This window comes from Dictyostelium purpureum, assembly GCF_000190715.1.
Source record: "Dictyostelium purpureum unplaced genomic scaffold DICPUscaffold_28, whole genome shotgun sequence".
NCBI lineage: Eukaryota > Evosea > Eumycetozoa > Dictyosteliales > Dictyosteliaceae > Dictyostelium > Dictyostelium purpureum.
The window spans coordinates 84,314-101,606 of NW_003519365.1; the positions used below are offsets into that span (position 1 = coordinate 84,314).

General features: G+C 25.2%; 7 protein-coding genes across 7 annotated transcripts; 1 reads left to right on the forward strand and 6 right to left on the reverse strand.

Annotated features, from left to right (window-relative positions):
* Positions 1-2,946: 2,946 nt before the first annotated feature.
* DICPUDRAFT_27943 (uncharacterized protein) lies at positions 2,947-4,491 on the reverse strand (the record flags this gene model as incomplete). Its single annotated transcript, XM_003284602.1, has 1 exon — positions 2,947-4,491. The coding sequence occupies one exon, from the start codon at positions 4,489-4,491 to the stop codon at positions 2,947-2,949; it is 1,545 nt and encodes a 514-aa protein (XP_003284650.1).
* A 1,007-nt stretch (positions 4,492-5,498) lies between these two features.
* DICPUDRAFT_28013 (uncharacterized protein) lies at positions 5,499-6,524 on the reverse strand (the record flags this gene model as incomplete). Its single annotated transcript, XM_003284603.1, has 1 exon — positions 5,499-6,524. One exon carries the CDS (start codon positions 6,522-6,524, stop codon positions 5,499-5,501), a length of 1,026 nt encoding a protein of 341 aa, XP_003284651.1.
* Positions 6,525-7,146: 622 nt separating this feature from the next.
* Positions 7,147-8,080, forward strand: DICPUDRAFT_75603 (uncharacterized protein; the record flags this gene model as incomplete). Its single annotated transcript, XM_003284578.1, has 3 exons — positions 7,147-7,482; positions 7,558-7,779; positions 7,859-8,080. 3 exons carry the CDS (start codon positions 7,147-7,149, stop codon positions 8,078-8,080), a joined length of 780 nt encoding a protein of 259 aa, XP_003284626.1.
* Positions 8,081-8,121: 41 nt separating this feature from the next.
* gtf2b (uncharacterized protein) lies at positions 8,122-9,577 on the reverse strand (the record flags this gene model as incomplete). Its single annotated transcript, XM_003284604.1, has 1 exon — positions 8,122-9,577. The coding sequence occupies one exon, from the start codon at positions 9,575-9,577 to the stop codon at positions 8,516-8,518; it is 1,062 nt and encodes a 353-aa protein (XP_003284652.1). The 3' UTR covers positions 8,122-8,515.
* A 1,318-nt stretch (positions 9,578-10,895) lies between these two features.
* DICPUDRAFT_75605 (uncharacterized protein) lies at positions 10,896-12,444 on the reverse strand (the record flags this gene model as incomplete). The annotated part of the gene is made up of 3 exons (XM_003284605.1): positions 10,896-11,167; positions 11,310-12,042; positions 12,400-12,444. 3 exons carry the CDS (start codon positions 12,442-12,444, stop codon positions 10,896-10,898), a joined length of 1,050 nt encoding a protein of 349 aa, XP_003284653.1.
* Positions 12,445-13,519: 1,075 nt separating this feature from the next.
* On the reverse strand, positions 13,520-14,952 carry DICPUDRAFT_75606 (uncharacterized protein; the record flags this gene model as incomplete). Its single annotated transcript, XM_003284606.1, has 2 exons — positions 13,520-14,798; positions 14,876-14,952. The coding sequence occupies 2 exons, from the start codon at positions 14,950-14,952 to the stop codon at positions 13,520-13,522; spliced, it is 1,356 nt and encodes a 451-aa protein (XP_003284654.1).
* A 327-nt stretch (positions 14,953-15,279) lies between these two features.
* On the reverse strand, positions 15,280-17,191 carry DICPUDRAFT_45625 (uncharacterized protein). The gene is made up of 4 exons (XM_003284607.1): positions 16,886-17,191; positions 16,437-16,817; positions 15,698-16,369; positions 15,280-15,630 (listed from the first exon to the last, which is right to left on the reverse strand). Exons 1-4 carry the CDS (start codon positions 17,079-17,081, stop codon positions 15,332-15,334), a joined length of 1,548 nt encoding a protein of 515 aa, XP_003284655.1. The 5' UTR covers positions 17,082-17,191; the 3' UTR covers positions 15,280-15,331.
* Positions 17,192-17,293: the final 102 nt, after the last annotated feature.

Genomic DNA, 17,293 nt, shown 5'->3' on the forward strand with positions numbered 1-17,293 from the left:
ATTTGGAAAAGTTGGAAGTTCTCTTTTTAGAAAAACGGTGCAAATATAAATTTGTCAAAAATGGGGGATATTCATCTTTATCTGGTAGTCTACCACCACTCCACTTAAGTGTTGTTTAAATATGATTTATCTTTAAACCGGTCATAAAGGGATTTATCGAGATCTTTATCACTATGTTCAATAAATTTTAAAATATGTTTATGAATTTCATTTCTTAAAAATATATTATTCCAAACTATATATAATAATCTATAATTAAAAGCATATTAATTAGTTTTTTCTCTTTTTAACTATTTATTAATCTATTATTTATATTATTTTATGTATTGTATTATATTGTATTATACTTACCTATCACTAATATTATAGCTGTTTTTTAACTCTTCATTTACGCGAAAGTTAATTAGAGATGATAGTAGTTTATTCATTGTTAGTATAAAAATTAATGAATAAAATTAACATTTCTTTTTTATAAATTGAATTTTTTAAACAAAATGTAAAAATTTTTTGATAAAAATTTTTTTTTTTAACCCTTAAATTTGAAGAAATTTTTTTTTTTAACCTTAAATTTGAAAAAAAAAAAAAATAAATTTTTTCTTATAAATTTTTTTTAATAAATTTTTTAAAAAAAAAAGCAAAATGTTTTTTTGTAATAATACATAAAAAATATGATTTTGAGTTAAAATAAATAAATATATTATTAAAATATATTTATTTTAAAGTTTATTTAAAATTTTATAGTTAATTTATTATTTATTATTTATATTCTTTGAGTTTTGGATTATGGAATGCAATATTACAAAATTCATGGAGGAGCACTTTTCACTTTTTTTAGCGAAGCTATAGGAAAAAAAAAAAAAATAAACTAAAAATAGAGAAAAAATTTTAAAATTTTAAAATTTAAAGTGAATTTTATTTGGAATTTAATCATTCCATTTTTGATATATTATAATAATCATAAAATACAGAGTTTTTAACAATATCTACCCTTGAAACATTTGCCCACTCCCTAAGCAAAACACATTGTTCAAAAAATTTTTTTGTTAAATTTATTTTTTTATTATATTTAAATATTGCACTTTATTCAATAACTGCTATTTTATATAAAATAAATTTGAAAAATCCGCTTAACAACTACATTAATAATATATTTTACAATAAATAAAAAAAACAACTGTAAAAAAATAATAATAAAAATATAATTCTACCTTTTTCTTTTGATTTGGATCTGTTGAGGTTTTATTTTAAAAATAAATATAATTATGATAACATATGTTATATTATTCAATATATTCATTTTTGTTTTTGAACTTGAATCATTGAAAATTCATAAAATTTTTTTTTTTTTATTTTGTCATATGAAATTTCCAACATTCTAATTAAAAACATTGATATTACGACGAAATATACTGGACCAAGTGGGAAAAAATAACAAAATATTAAGAATGCTGTTAATGATTTTGATGAGAAAATATTAAATAATATTCTTTTATTTTTATACAATCCATTTAAGGAATAATATCTATTTATAATTCGACCTTTTCTTTTGTTTTTGTTTTGGTTGAGGTTTTTATTATTTAAAATGAAAATAATATTATATTTTTAGCCTAATGGTGATGAACGAAAAAAATAAAAACAATTCAGGAATAAATATAGCATCATAATATTTTACTTATCTTATTAATATGGTTTTGTAAAGGTTATTGAAAGGAAAAAAATATTTATAAATTCAAAAATTTAAAAAAAATTTAAAAAAAAAAAAAAAAATCGTGTGTAATAATTAAAAAAAATAAAAAAAAAAATAAAAAAAAATTTAATATAACATATGATATCATAATTATATTTATTTTTAAAATAAAACCTCAACAGATCCAAATCAAAAGAAAAAGATAGAATACCGTTTGCCCAAGCCAGAAAGCTTATACCAGTAAAGGGGAGAGATCTACTCTGGAGATACTTGCTGAAAGCATTGCCCAAAATTTTCGAATCACAATTCCCGTTCTGTCCAGACAAAGAATCATCAGAACATATATTCTTCAAGTGTCCATCGGTCAATAAACCGGTACAAGAAATAATAAATCAAATCTTAAAAGAAGCTCAGTACGATCCTGTAGTATGGGACGAACACCTATTTACCTAATTGGATAAACCATTCCTAGCAAATTTAATAGCAACTATTTTCGAAAAAATATGATACAGAAGAAACAAGAAAAATCATGAACAATTCACATACGATTTAACATATGAAAGAATACTCAAGAGATTCAAGTTAATCCGCGCAGCAGCATGGGAAAGAGAAGTCAAAAATATTAATAGAATATATAAGAAACTTCAAAATACCCAGCTAGCCAGCGACACCACACAATGAAGATAGTCAACAGGCTAGAGAAGTTTAGCAAGATATGGAACTCAGATATATTTAGAGTGAAAATACCGATACACCTCGAAAGCTACAGAACTCTATCGATGAATTACAAATAAAAATTAAATAAAAAAATTACAAAAAAAAAAATTAATCAACAAAAATTAAATAACAAAAACTAAATAGTCAAAATTAAATTACTAAAAATTCTTTTAAAAATAAATTAATAAAAGTCGTGTTAACCTTTGCACCATTCATATTGAAGGGGTAAGTCAAAAATTCGTGGTTAGCAATTAATACAAAAAAGAAAAAGATAGAATTTTTATTTTTTTACTGTTGTTTTTTTTTTTTTATTGTAAAATATATTAATTTAATTGTTAAAAGGATTTTTCAAAAACTCTGTATTTTATGATTATTATAATATATCAAAAATGGAATGATTAAATTCCAAATAAGATTCACTTTAAATTTTAAAATTTTAAAATTTTTTATATGAATTTTTTCAATTTTTTTCTCTATTTTAGTTTTTTTTTTTTTTCCTATAGCTTCACTGGTTCTAAAAAAAGTGAAAATAGGTGCACTGTTCAGGGTGTCGGTTGGGAAAAAATAGTTTTTTTTTTTTTTTTAGCCGCCGAACGTGAGTTTTGTGTGAGACTATTTGGTAATGTGGCGGGTAGATTTACTTGGTTAAATTTATTACTGAACGTGAGTGTTGTGAGACTATTTGGTAATGTGCCAGGTAGAATTACTTGGTTAAAGTCATGACCGAATGTGAGTGTTGTGAGACTATTTGGTAATGTGCCGGGTAGAATTACTTGGTTAAAATTAGTACCGAATGTGAGTGTTGTGAGACTATTTGGTAATGTGCCAGGTAGAATTGCTCGATTAAAACAATAACCTAATGTGAGTTTTGTGAGACTATTTGGTAATATGCCGGGTAGAATTTCTTGGTTAAAATAATAACGGAACTTGAGTGTTGTGAGACTATTTGGTAATGTGCCGGGTAGAATTACTTGCTTAAAATTAATACCGAATTTGAGTGTTGTGAGACTATTTGGTAATGTGCCAGGTAGAATTACTTGCTTAAAAGCATGATCGAATGTGAGTGTTGTGAGACTATTTGGTAATGTGCCAAGTAGAGTTTCTTGGTTAAAATTACGACCAAATGTGAGTGTCGTGAGACTATTTGGTAATGTGTCGGGTAGAACTACTTGGTTAAAACCATTACCGAATGTGAGTGTTGTGAGACTATTTGGTAATGTTTCAGGTGGAACTACTTGGTTAAAATAACGACCGAATGTGAGTGTTGTGAGACTATTTGATAGTGTGCCGGGTAGAATCACTTGGTTAAAATCATCACCAAGTGTGAGTGTTGTGAGACTATTTGGTAATGTGCCGGGTGGAATTACTTGGTTAAAATAATCACCTAATGTGAGTTTTGTGAGACTATTTGGTAATGTGCCGGGTAGAACTACTTGGTTAAAACAATAACCGAATGTGAGTGTTGTGAGACTATTTGGTAATGTGCAGGGTAGAATTACTTGGTTAAAATAATCACCGAGTGTGAGTGTTGTGAGACTATTTGGTAATGTGCCGGGTGGAATTACTTGCTTAAAACAATCACCGAATGTGAGTGTTGTGAGACTATTTGGTAATGTGCCGGGTAGAATTACTTGGTTAAAACAATAACCGAATGTGAGTGTTGTGAGACTATTTGGTAATGTGGCGGGTAGAACTACTTGGTTAAAGTCATGAACGAATGTGAGTGTTGTGAGACTATTTGGTAATGTGTTGGGTAGAACTATTTTGATTAAATCACCGAGTGTGAGTGTTGTGAGACTATTTGGTAATGTGCCGGGTCGAACTACATGCTTATAACGACCATCGAATGCGAGTGTTGTGAGACTATTTGGTAATGTGCCGGGTAGAACTTCTTGGTCAAAATCATGACCGAATGTGAGTGTTGTGAGACTATTTGGTAATGTGCCGGGTAGAATTACTTGGTTAAAATCATAGCCGAATGTGAGTGTTGTGAGACTATTTGGTAATGTACCGGGTGGAATTATTTGGTTAAAATATTTAAGGAATGCGAGTGTAGTAATTGTGTTTGGTAAAGTTAGAGTTAGCATTTTAGAAGAACCGTACAAATATAAATTTTTCAAAAATGGTGGATATTCATCTTTATCTAGTGTATTATCACGCCAGGTAAGTGTTGTTATATATGATTTATCTTTAAACTTTCTATAACCTGATATATCAAGATTTGCAACGCTAAGTTTAATAAACTTTAAAATATGTTTATGAATTTCATTTCTTAAAAATATATTATTCCAAACTCTATATAATAATCTATAATAAATAGTTAAAAAGAGAAAAAACTAATTAATATGCTTTTAATTAATCTATTATTTATATTTATTTTATGTATTGTATTATATTGTATTATACTTACCTATCACTAATATTATAGCTGTTTTTTAACTCTTCATTTACGCGAAAGTTAATTAGAGATGATAGTAGTTTATTCATTGTTTGTATAAAAATTAATGAATAAAATTAACATTTCTTTTTTATAAATTGAATTTTTTAAACAAAATGTAAAAATTTTTTTTTTATCATTTCATTTGATAAAAATTTTTTTTTTTAACCCTTAAAGTTGAAGAAAAAATTTTTTATAACCCTTAAAGTTAAAGAAAAAAAAAATTTTCTAATAAATTTTTTCTTATAAATTTTTTTTAATAAATTTTTAAAAAAGCAAAATGTTTTTTTGTGATAATAAATAAAAAATATTTCGATTTCCAATATAAAAATATGTAAAAAGACACTAAAAATTCATAAAAATAACAAAAACATATAAAAAAAGAATAAAATTATTTCAAATAATGTTTTTTAAAAAATAGTTCTATTTAAAAATATTAGAAATAATCTAAATAAAATAAATTAAATTTTTTTATAAAAAAAGATTAAACTATTATCAAAGCTCTGTGTTCTTTCTATAATCCTTGTTGTTTTATTATGGTTTCGTTATAGATATTAGGTTTCTATTGATTATTATTGATTACTGATTTTCCTTCTTTGATCCATTTGATTCTTTAATTGTTATATCCCTATATTTTCTATATTTTCTAAATTTTCTTTAATCTTCGATAATTGCAGTTTCACCAATTTTTGAAGTAAAAAATTCATTTTTGTTGAAAATATTTGCTTTTTCGCATTCTGTTATTAATAGTTTTGGCGGCTCTAATAATGGCTCGGTCGATAAAATAAAGGTACCCCAATGTACTCCGAATGACCTTTTACTAGTTAGTTCTTTGTGGATTCTTACGGCTTCTTCAACATTACAATGATGATGCTTCATAAATTCACGAAATTGGTCATATGCACCAATAGGAATTAATGAAAAGTCAAATGGACCATAATGATGACCTATTGATTTGAATAGAGAGTGATGATCGGCTGTATCACCTGCAAAATACATAGTTTTATTTTCACCCTTGACAACCCAACCGCCCCATAAACTTGAATTTCTATCAAACAATCCTCTTTGTGAACCGTGGTTTGCTGGTGTGTATATTAATTTTAAATTATTATTGTATGTAACTTCGTCCCACCAATCCAACTCTTGAACATTTTCGATTCCATTTTTTAAAAACCATGATTTGAGACCTCTTGGTACAAAGAATTTTGGTTTGTATAATTTGTTAATTTCTATTACTGATGGACGATCGAGATGATCGTAGTGTGCGTGACTAATAACAACAAAATCTATTTTAGGTAACTCTTGAATTTTGCATGCTGGATCTCTAATACGCTTTGGACCTATAGGTAAATATGGGAACGGTGTAATATATCTGCTAAATACAGGGTCGGTTATAAATGTGTATCCCTCCATTTGAATTAAACATGTACTATGACCTATCCATGTTGAACGCATTGTCTTTTTAGCATCGTATTCTTTTTTAATTAAACTGAAATCTGGTTTTAACACTGGATGAACATGTTCTTTTTCGTGATCTGTTAATGGTTTAATTTCGATCTTGTTTCTTTCCTTTAAATATCCATAAACATCTTTAAACCCTACTAATTTTGAACCGAATGGATTTTCGAATCTTCCATTTTTAAAAATCGTTTTAACTTTTTGTAAATTACTGGATATTGACATTATTATTATTGTTATTATTATTATTATTATTAATATTATTATTTATTATATTATTTAAAATGAAAAGATAAATAAAAAATAAAAAAATAAAAAAAAAAATAAAAAAAATAATTTTTAAAAATATTTTTTTTTTTGGGGTTGTATTTACCAAAATAATAATTAGGTCATTGCGGTTTCTTTCAAAAAAAAGTATTTTTTATAAAAAGAGAAATATAAGTTTTTATAATAAAAGAATGTGATAATATCATTATTTTTGCTATTCTTGATTACACAACTATCAAATTTTTTTTTTTGGGGTTTGAATAATTATTATTTTAAAAAGGTTGAGATATTTATACTTTATATAACAATGATTTGCATATTTATGTGTGTATATCTAAATGTGTTGGTTTTATGGTTATATTTACTTTTAAAAAGAAAATTAGTAATCGCCTGGTATTTTTTAATTATATTTTTTTTTTTTTTTTTTTTTTTTTAAATTAAAATTTTAAAAAAAAAAATTATAAAAAAATAAAAAAAAAATAAAATTTTTTAATAAAATTTCATTTTTTCGTTTTTGTTTTTATTAAACCCTATATTAAAATAATATATTAAAGTATACTTGTATATACTACAAATTATAATGACATCAAATAAAAACAATAAATCAAATAATAAAAAAGAGAATGAATCCACTTTAGATAAAAATGATAATAAAAATAATAATTCAAATAGTTTAAATTTTAATGTTACTGAATTTATAAAATCATCAATCAATAGTATATTAAATAGTAATAACAGTAATAAAAATTTAAAAGATAAATATTCAAAGATTTTAAAAGACCAACAAATATATATATCATATAATGACCTTAAAGAAATATCAACCATTTCCAAAAATACAAAAAACATTATATATCTTCAAGATTTATTAAAAGGATCATCAATATACTATCCACCAAAGATAGTTCAACCTCCTGTAAGTAATAGTCCTCTATTTCTATTATTAAAAACCCATTATAAAAACTAATATTCATTTTACATTACAATTTAGACACCAGAACAAATTGCAAAAAAACAATATTTAGAAAAAATATCAAAAGAATATGAATATTCGAAAATGATTAAAAACATTTCTAAAAAAGATGAGGATAAAAATGAATTGGCATCATTTAAAACCCAACTTTCAATTGCTGTCAATATTTTAGTTACATTTTTTACACTTTTAGTAGTTGGTATGTATCTTGGAAACAAATGGTTAAACTCATTGGTTAAAGTAAGTTTATTTTTATTATTTTTTAAAAATACAATTGAAAAGATTTTAAATTTATTAACTATTATTATTTACTATTCAGGGTATGATTGTAGGTTTAGTATTTGGTATTGGTGGTGTCGCTGCTGAAGTTTGGTTGTTTGTTCTTAGAGGAACAGAACATGAATTGGGTAAAGAAAAATCTAAAAAAACTGAAGAGAAAATTAAAGATTTCAAAATTAAAAGAAGAACAAGACAAATTAAAAAGGAACAGGATCAAAAATTATTACAAGACACTTCATCAAATGATATTGTCATAAACTAATAAAATAAATAAATTTATTTTAAAAGACTTTTTTTTTTTTTGATAAAATAATAAGTAATTTAGTTTATTTAATTTTTTTTTTAGATGAAATAAAAAAAAAATATCGATATTGTTATTTATTAATATTATGTTTAAAATTACTGTTATTTTAAAATTATATATTGATTTTTTTGTAAAAAAAAAAAAAAAATAGTATGTTATAAAAAATACATTTGATTAAATAATTTCTTGTTCCCATTGCGATTCCCTCCTATTATTTCTTTTTTTTAAATAGTTTTTTGTTATATATTTTTTTTTTTGCTTTTTGTTTTTTGTTTTTTTTTGTTTTTTTTTTTTAATTAAAAAAATAATAATATTTGAGTGAAAAAAAAATAAAAATATTATTATTATTTATAAAAACAATAGTATTATATTAAATTAATAGTAATTAAATTATTAATTTGTTGGTAAACTATTAATATATTGAAAGTATGGAGAATCTTGGGGAATTAATACTTCTCTTTTAGCATAAAGATCTTTATAAGCATTTCTAATTGTAACATCAGAGACACCACTAATTTCGGCGATTTGTTTTTGGGTTCTTTTATCTTGTGGATTTGGTAATAATTGGGAGACCATATAAATTGAAGCTGCTGTAACAGAGATAGGAGATTTACCAGCTACAATACCCATATCCATAGCAGTTTTTGATACATGTTCTGAGATTTTTTTGACTTCGATTGGAAGTTTAAGAGTAGAGCAGAAACGACTAGTGAAATCTTCGGTTGAAATGGTTTGAAGATTCAATACACTAGAGAAAGTTTCTTTCATAATTTTATAGCATCTACTAATTTCTTTCTTTGGTACATTGGTAAGGGCAGCAATTTCTTTGAATGTACGAGAAAGATGCTCTTGTCGACATGCAATATAGAGAGCAGCTGCAACCATACCGTCTACTGAACGACCTTTGGTACTCTTTTTATCATCCATAAATCTGAACAATTCATTAGCACGATCCTGTACAGTTTGTGGAAGATTCATATGATCCGCCATACGACCAATCTCTTTGAAAGCTGCTAAAAGATTACGATCACCAGTTCCAAGTGCACTTTTATTTTGAAGACGGTTTAATGAAGAAGAGTCTCTGGAGCCTTTACCAATAGTAGTTGAAAGTGCAGAGTCACGGAGTAATGGATTGATAGGACCACCAACACGATTTGGATCAGCACCTGTTGACTCTGAATTTGAAAAGGTTCTCCATTCTGAATGTTCATCTACAATACGGTCACCAACTACGACACCACACTCTCTACAAATTAAATCACCTTTAGCATAATCTTCTATAATATCTGGATCGTTAACTCTACAAATTTTACACCATAGTTTATTATAAAATGATGGCTTTTTAGTTTGTGTTGTTGATGTTGATGTTGTTGTTGTTGAGTTAGCTGCTGCTGCTGCGGCGGCAGTACTAGTTTTGGCTGTTGAAATTAATTGGTGATTGGCTACTGATGTCATTTTATAATATTATATTTTTATACTATGTATATATGTATTGTTATTAATTTGATAGGAGATTAAATCTGTGAAATCTGAGATTGATTGATTTAATAAGAGTGTTTTTATTTTATATATTATTATAGTAGGTGGTAATGGTTTTTATTGAGTTGAAGAATACTAAAACAAATAAAACTTTATAATAAAAAGTAATTTCTTAAAAAATTTATTTATATTTAAATTTATCAATTTAAAACTCTAAAAGAAAAAAAAACATTTAAATATTAATATTAATTTTTTGAAAAAAAAATAAATAAAAAATACTACAAAAATAAAACTTATACATATTATATTTTTTTAAAATTTACTTTTTTTTTTTTTTTATTTATTTTATTTTAGACAAATAGTAAACCGATTTTAAAAAAATATAATATTATTTATTATTATTTATTTATTATTATTATAATTGTTTTTTTTTATTATTAAATTTATTTAAAACTATAGAAATCGAATCGAATATTAAATCCACAACAAAAACTATCGACTAAAGTAAATAAAAAAATAAAAAAAGATTATGACAAAGATTACAAAAACAAAGATAATAATTAATTAACTATAGAAATGATAGAAATAATAGCAATAGTATGTAATTTTATTTACTAAAAATAGAATTATCACCAAAAGAAATAAAAATAAAAAAATATAGTCTTTTTTTTTTTTGTTTTTTTTTAATTATTTGTTTTTTTTTTTATTTTTTTTATTTATTTTATTTTATTTATTTATTTTTTTAATTTAAAAAGCAATAAAAAAGAATAATAAATAATATATAAAAAAATCAAAAGTAAAATTTTAGTTTATTTACACACTATTTATTTGTTATTTTATTTGTTTATGTGCTGGAGGAAAAAAAAAAAAAGAAAATAAAAAAAAAAAATTTCATTTTAAAATTGAGAAAAAATTTTAAAAAATTTAAAAAAAAAATTTTAAATAAAATAAATAAAAAAATAAATTAAAAATTTAATTATTTTTTTGGATGTAATAATTTAAAATTTAATATTTTATTTTTTAGGGACGGTGTGAATGTGTGGGCGTGTGTCGGTGGGTGTTTAATTATTTTTTTTTTTTTTAAATTAAGAAAATCACATATTTAAACAATTTTTTAAAATAACTGTTTAAACAGTGCGAGATAATCAAGAATAGTTTCCAAATTAACGTTATAATAAAATATATATATATTTTTTTTACACATTTTTTATTTTATATTTGTTTTATTTTCATTTTTTAAAAAAAATTATTAGATTTATTATTATATATTTAAATTGGGTTGTTTTAAAATTGTTTATTTGGCTTTTTTGATGGCTTCATTTAATTCTGGAACAGCTTTGAAAAGATCAGCGACTAAACCAATGTCAGCAACTTGGAAAATTGGAGCTTCTGGATCTTTATTGACAGCAACAATAACTTTACTATCTTTCATACCAGCTAAATGTTGAATAGCACCGCTAATACCAACAGCAATATATAATTCTGGTGCAACGATTTTACCAGTTTGACCTACTTGTAAATCATTTGAAACAAAACCAGAGTCAACAGCAGCTCTTGAGGCACCAACTAATAAAAAAAAATTAATAATCAAAGTAATAAAAATTGTATATATATCATATTATATTATTATTATTATTATTATTATTATTATTATTATTATTATTATTATTATTATTATTATTATTATTTATAAAGTTTTATACATTACCAGCACCACCTAAAGTATCAGCTAATTCTTCTAACATTTTAAAGTTTTCACCATTTTTCATACCTCTACCACCTGAAACAACAACACGGGCACTTGTGAGTTCTGGACGTTCAGATTTAACAATTTCGGAACTTTCCCATTTGATATGAGTGTCATTAAGAGCTTTTTCAACTAATGGAACAGCCCAATCATTACCAGAAACTACTTTACCAGCACCACCTTCAGTTGGAGCTTTATCAAAAGCAGTAGTACGAACAGTACCACATTTAATTTTATCGGATGATTTAACGGTTGCAATAGCATTACCGGCATAAATTGGTCTTTGGAAAGTATCGGCATCTTTGATTTGAGTGATTTCACTGATGGCAGCAACATCTAAGAGAGCAGCAACTCTTGGTAAAAAGTTTTTACCAAAGTTACTGGCTGGTGTTAAAATATGTGAAATGTTTTCTTTATTTTGTAATTGAACAATGATTGGTGAAATAGTTTCGGCTAATGAATGTTCTAATGATGCATGATCAACACATACAACATTGTTAACACCTTTAACTTTTGATGCAGTTTCTGCGACACCATTACATCCTGAACCAGCAACTAAAACTGAAATATTGGTTGCACCTAATTTTGTAGCTGCTGTAATTGTATTTAATGTACCAGATAATAAATTTTTATTATCATGTTCTGCAATAACTAAACATGATGTATAATAGTTTTTTAAATAGGTTGATTGAATCTAAAGTTTAAAAATAAAAGAAATTAATATAATTATTAATAACATTAGTTAATTTTGGTGATTTTATTATAATATATTAATATGTAGTGTAGCAATTGTTTGTTTTTATGTATTATGCTATAAAGTATAAGTGGTGGTATATGGTAATAGAAAATGATAAATGATAAATGATAAATTATATAGTATTGCTTTTATTATATATATATTATTTCATAATATAAAATATGATTATATTGATAGATTTATAAATTTTTATATTATTGTTCTCATATTATTGTTGTTTTAATTTTTTTTAATTTTATTTGTGAAATATTAAATTTTTATGAAAATAAAGGTTGTGGTTTTGTGTAGATTTACATTTTTTAATAAAGTTGATTTACTGAAAGTATTTAATCTGTACATTGTGTGTGTTGTGTAATGATGTTCAAAGATTAATGAGAAAAAATAAAATGAATTTAAAAAATTATAAAAAAATAAAAAAAAAATTTTAATTTTTTTTAATTTTTTTTTTTTTTTTATTTTAATTTTTTTTTTTATTTTCTATTTTTACTTTATTATTATTACTTTGAAAAATAAAACTAAATGAGGTAAGAAAATTGACCAATTTATTTTAAATGGTGATGACAGGAAAATAAAAAAAAAAAAGAATTTAAAGATTATAAGCTTACATATTGAAGAATGGATTTGCTCTTGGCAGGATCATTATCAATTGAAATATTATTAGAATGGCTCTTGCCAAACCAATACCAAACTAATATTTATACATTATTAAGATTTTGATTTTAAAAAAAAAAAAAAAAAAAAAACCAAACATATTATAAAATATATTGTCTTGACATTGGGGTTACCTTCTTATTGTGTTAATTGAAACCTGTGCATTATCACCAGATTTGTCCAATATATGGAATGTCCCTCCCAATAATATATTTTTTATAACCCCTTCAATTCTATCTTCCAATATTTGTTCAATTGAATCATTTAATGAATAGTTTCTCAAAATATTTTTAATTGTTGAAACCAATTATTTATGTTTTTTTTGAAGAATATTGTTCTTTGTTAGAATGTAGTGGAACCTTGTTAACTTTCTTTAAATATAATAGAAAAAATACAACTACTAAATTTATTTACTTGTTTTTTCATAAAAATGAATGTTGATAAAAAAAGTAATAAAAATGAAAATTCATCCATTTTTTTAAATCGGTTTATATAAATTTAAAACTTCTGAAAAAAATTCACTTGGTAATGAGCCGGTAGAAATACTAGTTTAAAACGAAAACTGAATGTGAGGGTTGTGAAACTATTTGGTAAAAGAATATTAATCATGACAGATTACTTTATTTAGTTATTATTAATTTTGAATTAAGGAAAAAAATTTAAATATATAGCAAAACAGAGTAATAAACAGAGGGGAATTAAAAATATTAGGTTTTGAAAAATTAGTAATTAAATTATTACAGTTGAAATATGCCAGGTGGAATTACTTGGTTAAATCGTCACCAAGTGTGAGTTTTGTGAGACTATTAGGTAATGTGCCGGGTAGAATTACTTGGTTATACTCACCACCGAATGTGAGTTTTGTGAGACTATTTGGTAATGTGCCAGGTATAACTACTTGGTTAAAATAATTACCGAATGTGAGTGTTGTGAGACTATTTGGTAATGTGCCAGGTAGAACTACTTGGTTAAAACAATAACCAAATGTGAGTGTTGTGAGACTATTTGGTAATGAGCCAAGTGAAATTACTTGGTTAAAAAGTTGACCGAATGTGAGTGTTGTGAGACTATTTGGTAATGTGCCGGGTGTAATTATTTGGTTATAATCACCACCGAATGTGAGTGTTGTGAGACTATTTGGTAATGTGCCAGGTGGAACTACTTGGTCAAAACAAGAACTGAGTGTGAGTGTTGTGAGACTATTTGGTAATGAGCCTGGTAGAACTACTTGGTTAAAGCAATAACCGAATGTGAGTGTTGTGAGACTATTTGGTAATGAGCCGGGTGAAATAACTTGGTTAAAAAGTTGACCGAATGTGAGTTTTGTGAGACTATTTGGTAATGTGCCAGGTGAAATAACTTGGTTAAAAAGTGGACCGAATGTGAGTGTTGTGAGACTATTTGGTAATGAGCCAGGTAGAACTACTTGGTTAAAACAAAAACCGAATGTGAGTGTTGTGAGACTATTTGGTAATGGGCCGGGTAGAACTACTTGGTTAAAATCATTACCGAATTTGAGTGTTGTCAGACTATTTGGTAATGAGCCAGGTGGAACTACTTGGTTATAATCATGACCGAATGTGAGTGTTGTGAGACTATTTGGTAATGTACCGGGTGAAATTACTTGGTTATAATAATCACCAAATTCGAGTGTTGTGAGACTATTTGGTAATGAGCCGGGTGTAATTACTTGGTTAAACCAATCACCGAATGTGAGTGTTGTGAGACTATTTGGTAATGAGCCAGGTGGAACTATTTGGTTAAAATAATTACCGAGTGTGAGTGTAGTAATTGTATTTGGTAAAGTTGTTTGTACCATTTTAGAAAAATGGTACAAATATAAATTTGTCAAAAATGGTGGAAATTCATTTTTATCTGGTAGTGGGTCACCATACCAATTAAGTGTTGTTATATATGATTTATCTTTAAACTGGTCATAACGGGATTTATCTAGATCTACAATACTATTCTCAATAAATTTTAAAATATGTTTATGAATTTCATTTCTTAAAAATATATTATTCCAAATTTTATATAATAATCTATAATAAATAGTTAAAAGGAGAAAAAACTAATTAATATGCTTTTAATTAATATTTATTGAAATGTATTGATTTACCTATCACTAATATTACTACTGTTTTTTAACTCTTCATTTACACAATATTTAATTAAAGATGATAGTAGCCCATCCATTATCAATATAAAAAAAATAAATAAAAATAAATTAATTTATCAAAATTTAAAAAAAAAATTCCAAACAAAAAATGAAAAAATTAAAGAATCTAAAGAAAAAAAAAAAAATAAAAAAATTGTAAGAAACACAAAGCTGTAAAACGGGGGTAACTTCGCCATATGTAAAAAACTTTAAAGATTTAAATAGAAAAATATATTTATATTTATAACACACAACACTCTTGTTCTATCATACGAAAACAGAGACCATTACTCGCTCTAATAGTAAAATTGGGTTTTCACAAAACGGCAAAAACAATTCAAAGAAAAGGTTTTTTTTTTTTTTTTGTTAAATTAATATGTTTTTTTATTCGTTTTAATTTGTCACCAGATGATTCCCTTAGAAATATTTTTTTGCGTAGTGCATTGGTGGTACATTGGGATGTTCTACAGCTTTGAAAGTGGTAATTTTAACAGTATCTTCGGTAAAGTTAAGGAATGAACCAAGATTACCACTTTGATCACAGTAGTTTGGAGCAGAGAATACGGTAATCAAAGAGCCATCGTTATCAACTTGATAACCTTTTTCTTTAACTTCATGGGATCTAATAATAGTACAGAGGTTATTTTGTTTTAAGAATTTTCTGGTTACATCTGGACCAAAGTAAACACCAACACCTCTTGAACTTGGGGCAACGCCTATTTAAAATTAATCATGATTAGTAAAAAAAAAAAAATATTATATTTATTTTAAACAACTGCTTACCTGGGTTTGATTGTGGGTCAGACCATAAAAGACATTGAACCAAATCGTTATCGACACCTTCTGGAGAATGTCTATTGATTTTTCTAATGTCGTCTAATGTAACACCGTCTCTACCAAATAAACCACCATGGACAACCATAAATGAATCGTCTAAAACAAAGGCTAATGGGAACCATAAAAATAATTCGGAAAATAAATCGTATACCATTTCACTGTATTTAGCAACAACCTCACCTTGGAAACCATAGAAACGGTTCATATCAACTGATTCGTGATTACCACGAGTGAGATGCATGTGATTTGGATAGAGTAATTTGAATGCTAATAAACAAATAATAATTTCGAAACTAAAACTGCCACGATCTACAAAATCACCATTGAAAAGATATGGTTTGTCCTCTGATGGAAAACCATTGATTTCGAAAATATTTAATAAATCGTAATATTGACCATGGGTATCACCACAAACTGTAATTTTCATTGTTGTATCGTGATCAATATCTACTAAAGTTGGTAAAGACTTCATGATTTCGAATGATTGTTTTAAAATCTTGCAAACATATTTCTTGTGTGGAAGCTTTTGTTGTTTCATATATTCTACCATTTCAAAAACAAATTCTTTTGTAATTTTTTCTCCGTCAAAACGTGGTCCTTTATATGAATCTTCAACAGCTATAATAAATCGATGATGATTAAATTAGTATGGCTGCTGTTATTTGGGTGGTTTTACTATACTTACCCATTGATTCGAGGTCTAATTGTCCGAAGTGACTTTCTGAGGTAACTAAAATTGCATCTTCAAAAAGTTTGGCATTGATTAAACTATTACAAAGATTAAATTTAATTTTTGCATCCTTTTCTTTTGGTTCTTTGTTTAAAAGCTCTTTAAAGTTTTTTTTTGCTTCGTTATAATTGCCTAATGCTAAATGTGCGCTACCTAAACGATAATATGCTTTGATATAGTTTGGATCCATTTGATGTGAAATTGTTGCATCTTGAAGTGCATTAACATAATATTCTCTTTTGAAATTTGAAAAAGCTCTGTTTGAATATAATATAGCTGTTGGGTAATATTTAATTGCTTTTGTGTATAGTTCTGTTGCTAAATCATATTTTTGTTCTAATAGTTATGAAATATTAGTTTGGAACATTATTTTTTTGGTGTGTGTGTATTATTATTATACTTACCAGCAAAATATTTATTTGCTTTTCCTTTAAACTCATCAGATTTTGCTATGCACTCTTCTTTAGTTAAAGTTGATGGGTCAATATCATTGGTTTCTTTTGCTGCATTATCTGGTTGAGTTTGAGAAGCTTTGGTTGGTGCTAAATCATTAGCTTCTTTTTTTCTTCTTGGAATTTCAATAGTTTCAACTTTGGTCATTTTAATTTTATTTTTTTTAAAATCTATACAAATAAAAGCAACTATTTAAATTTAAATATTTAAATAAAAAAAGTTAGATATATAAATAAGACAAAGTATTTAATGATTTTAAAAAAAAACAATTTAAAATTAAAAACAAAAAAAAAAAAAAAAAAAAAAATTTTAAAATTTTTTAAAAAAAAAATAAAAATTATTTAAAAAAAATAATTTTA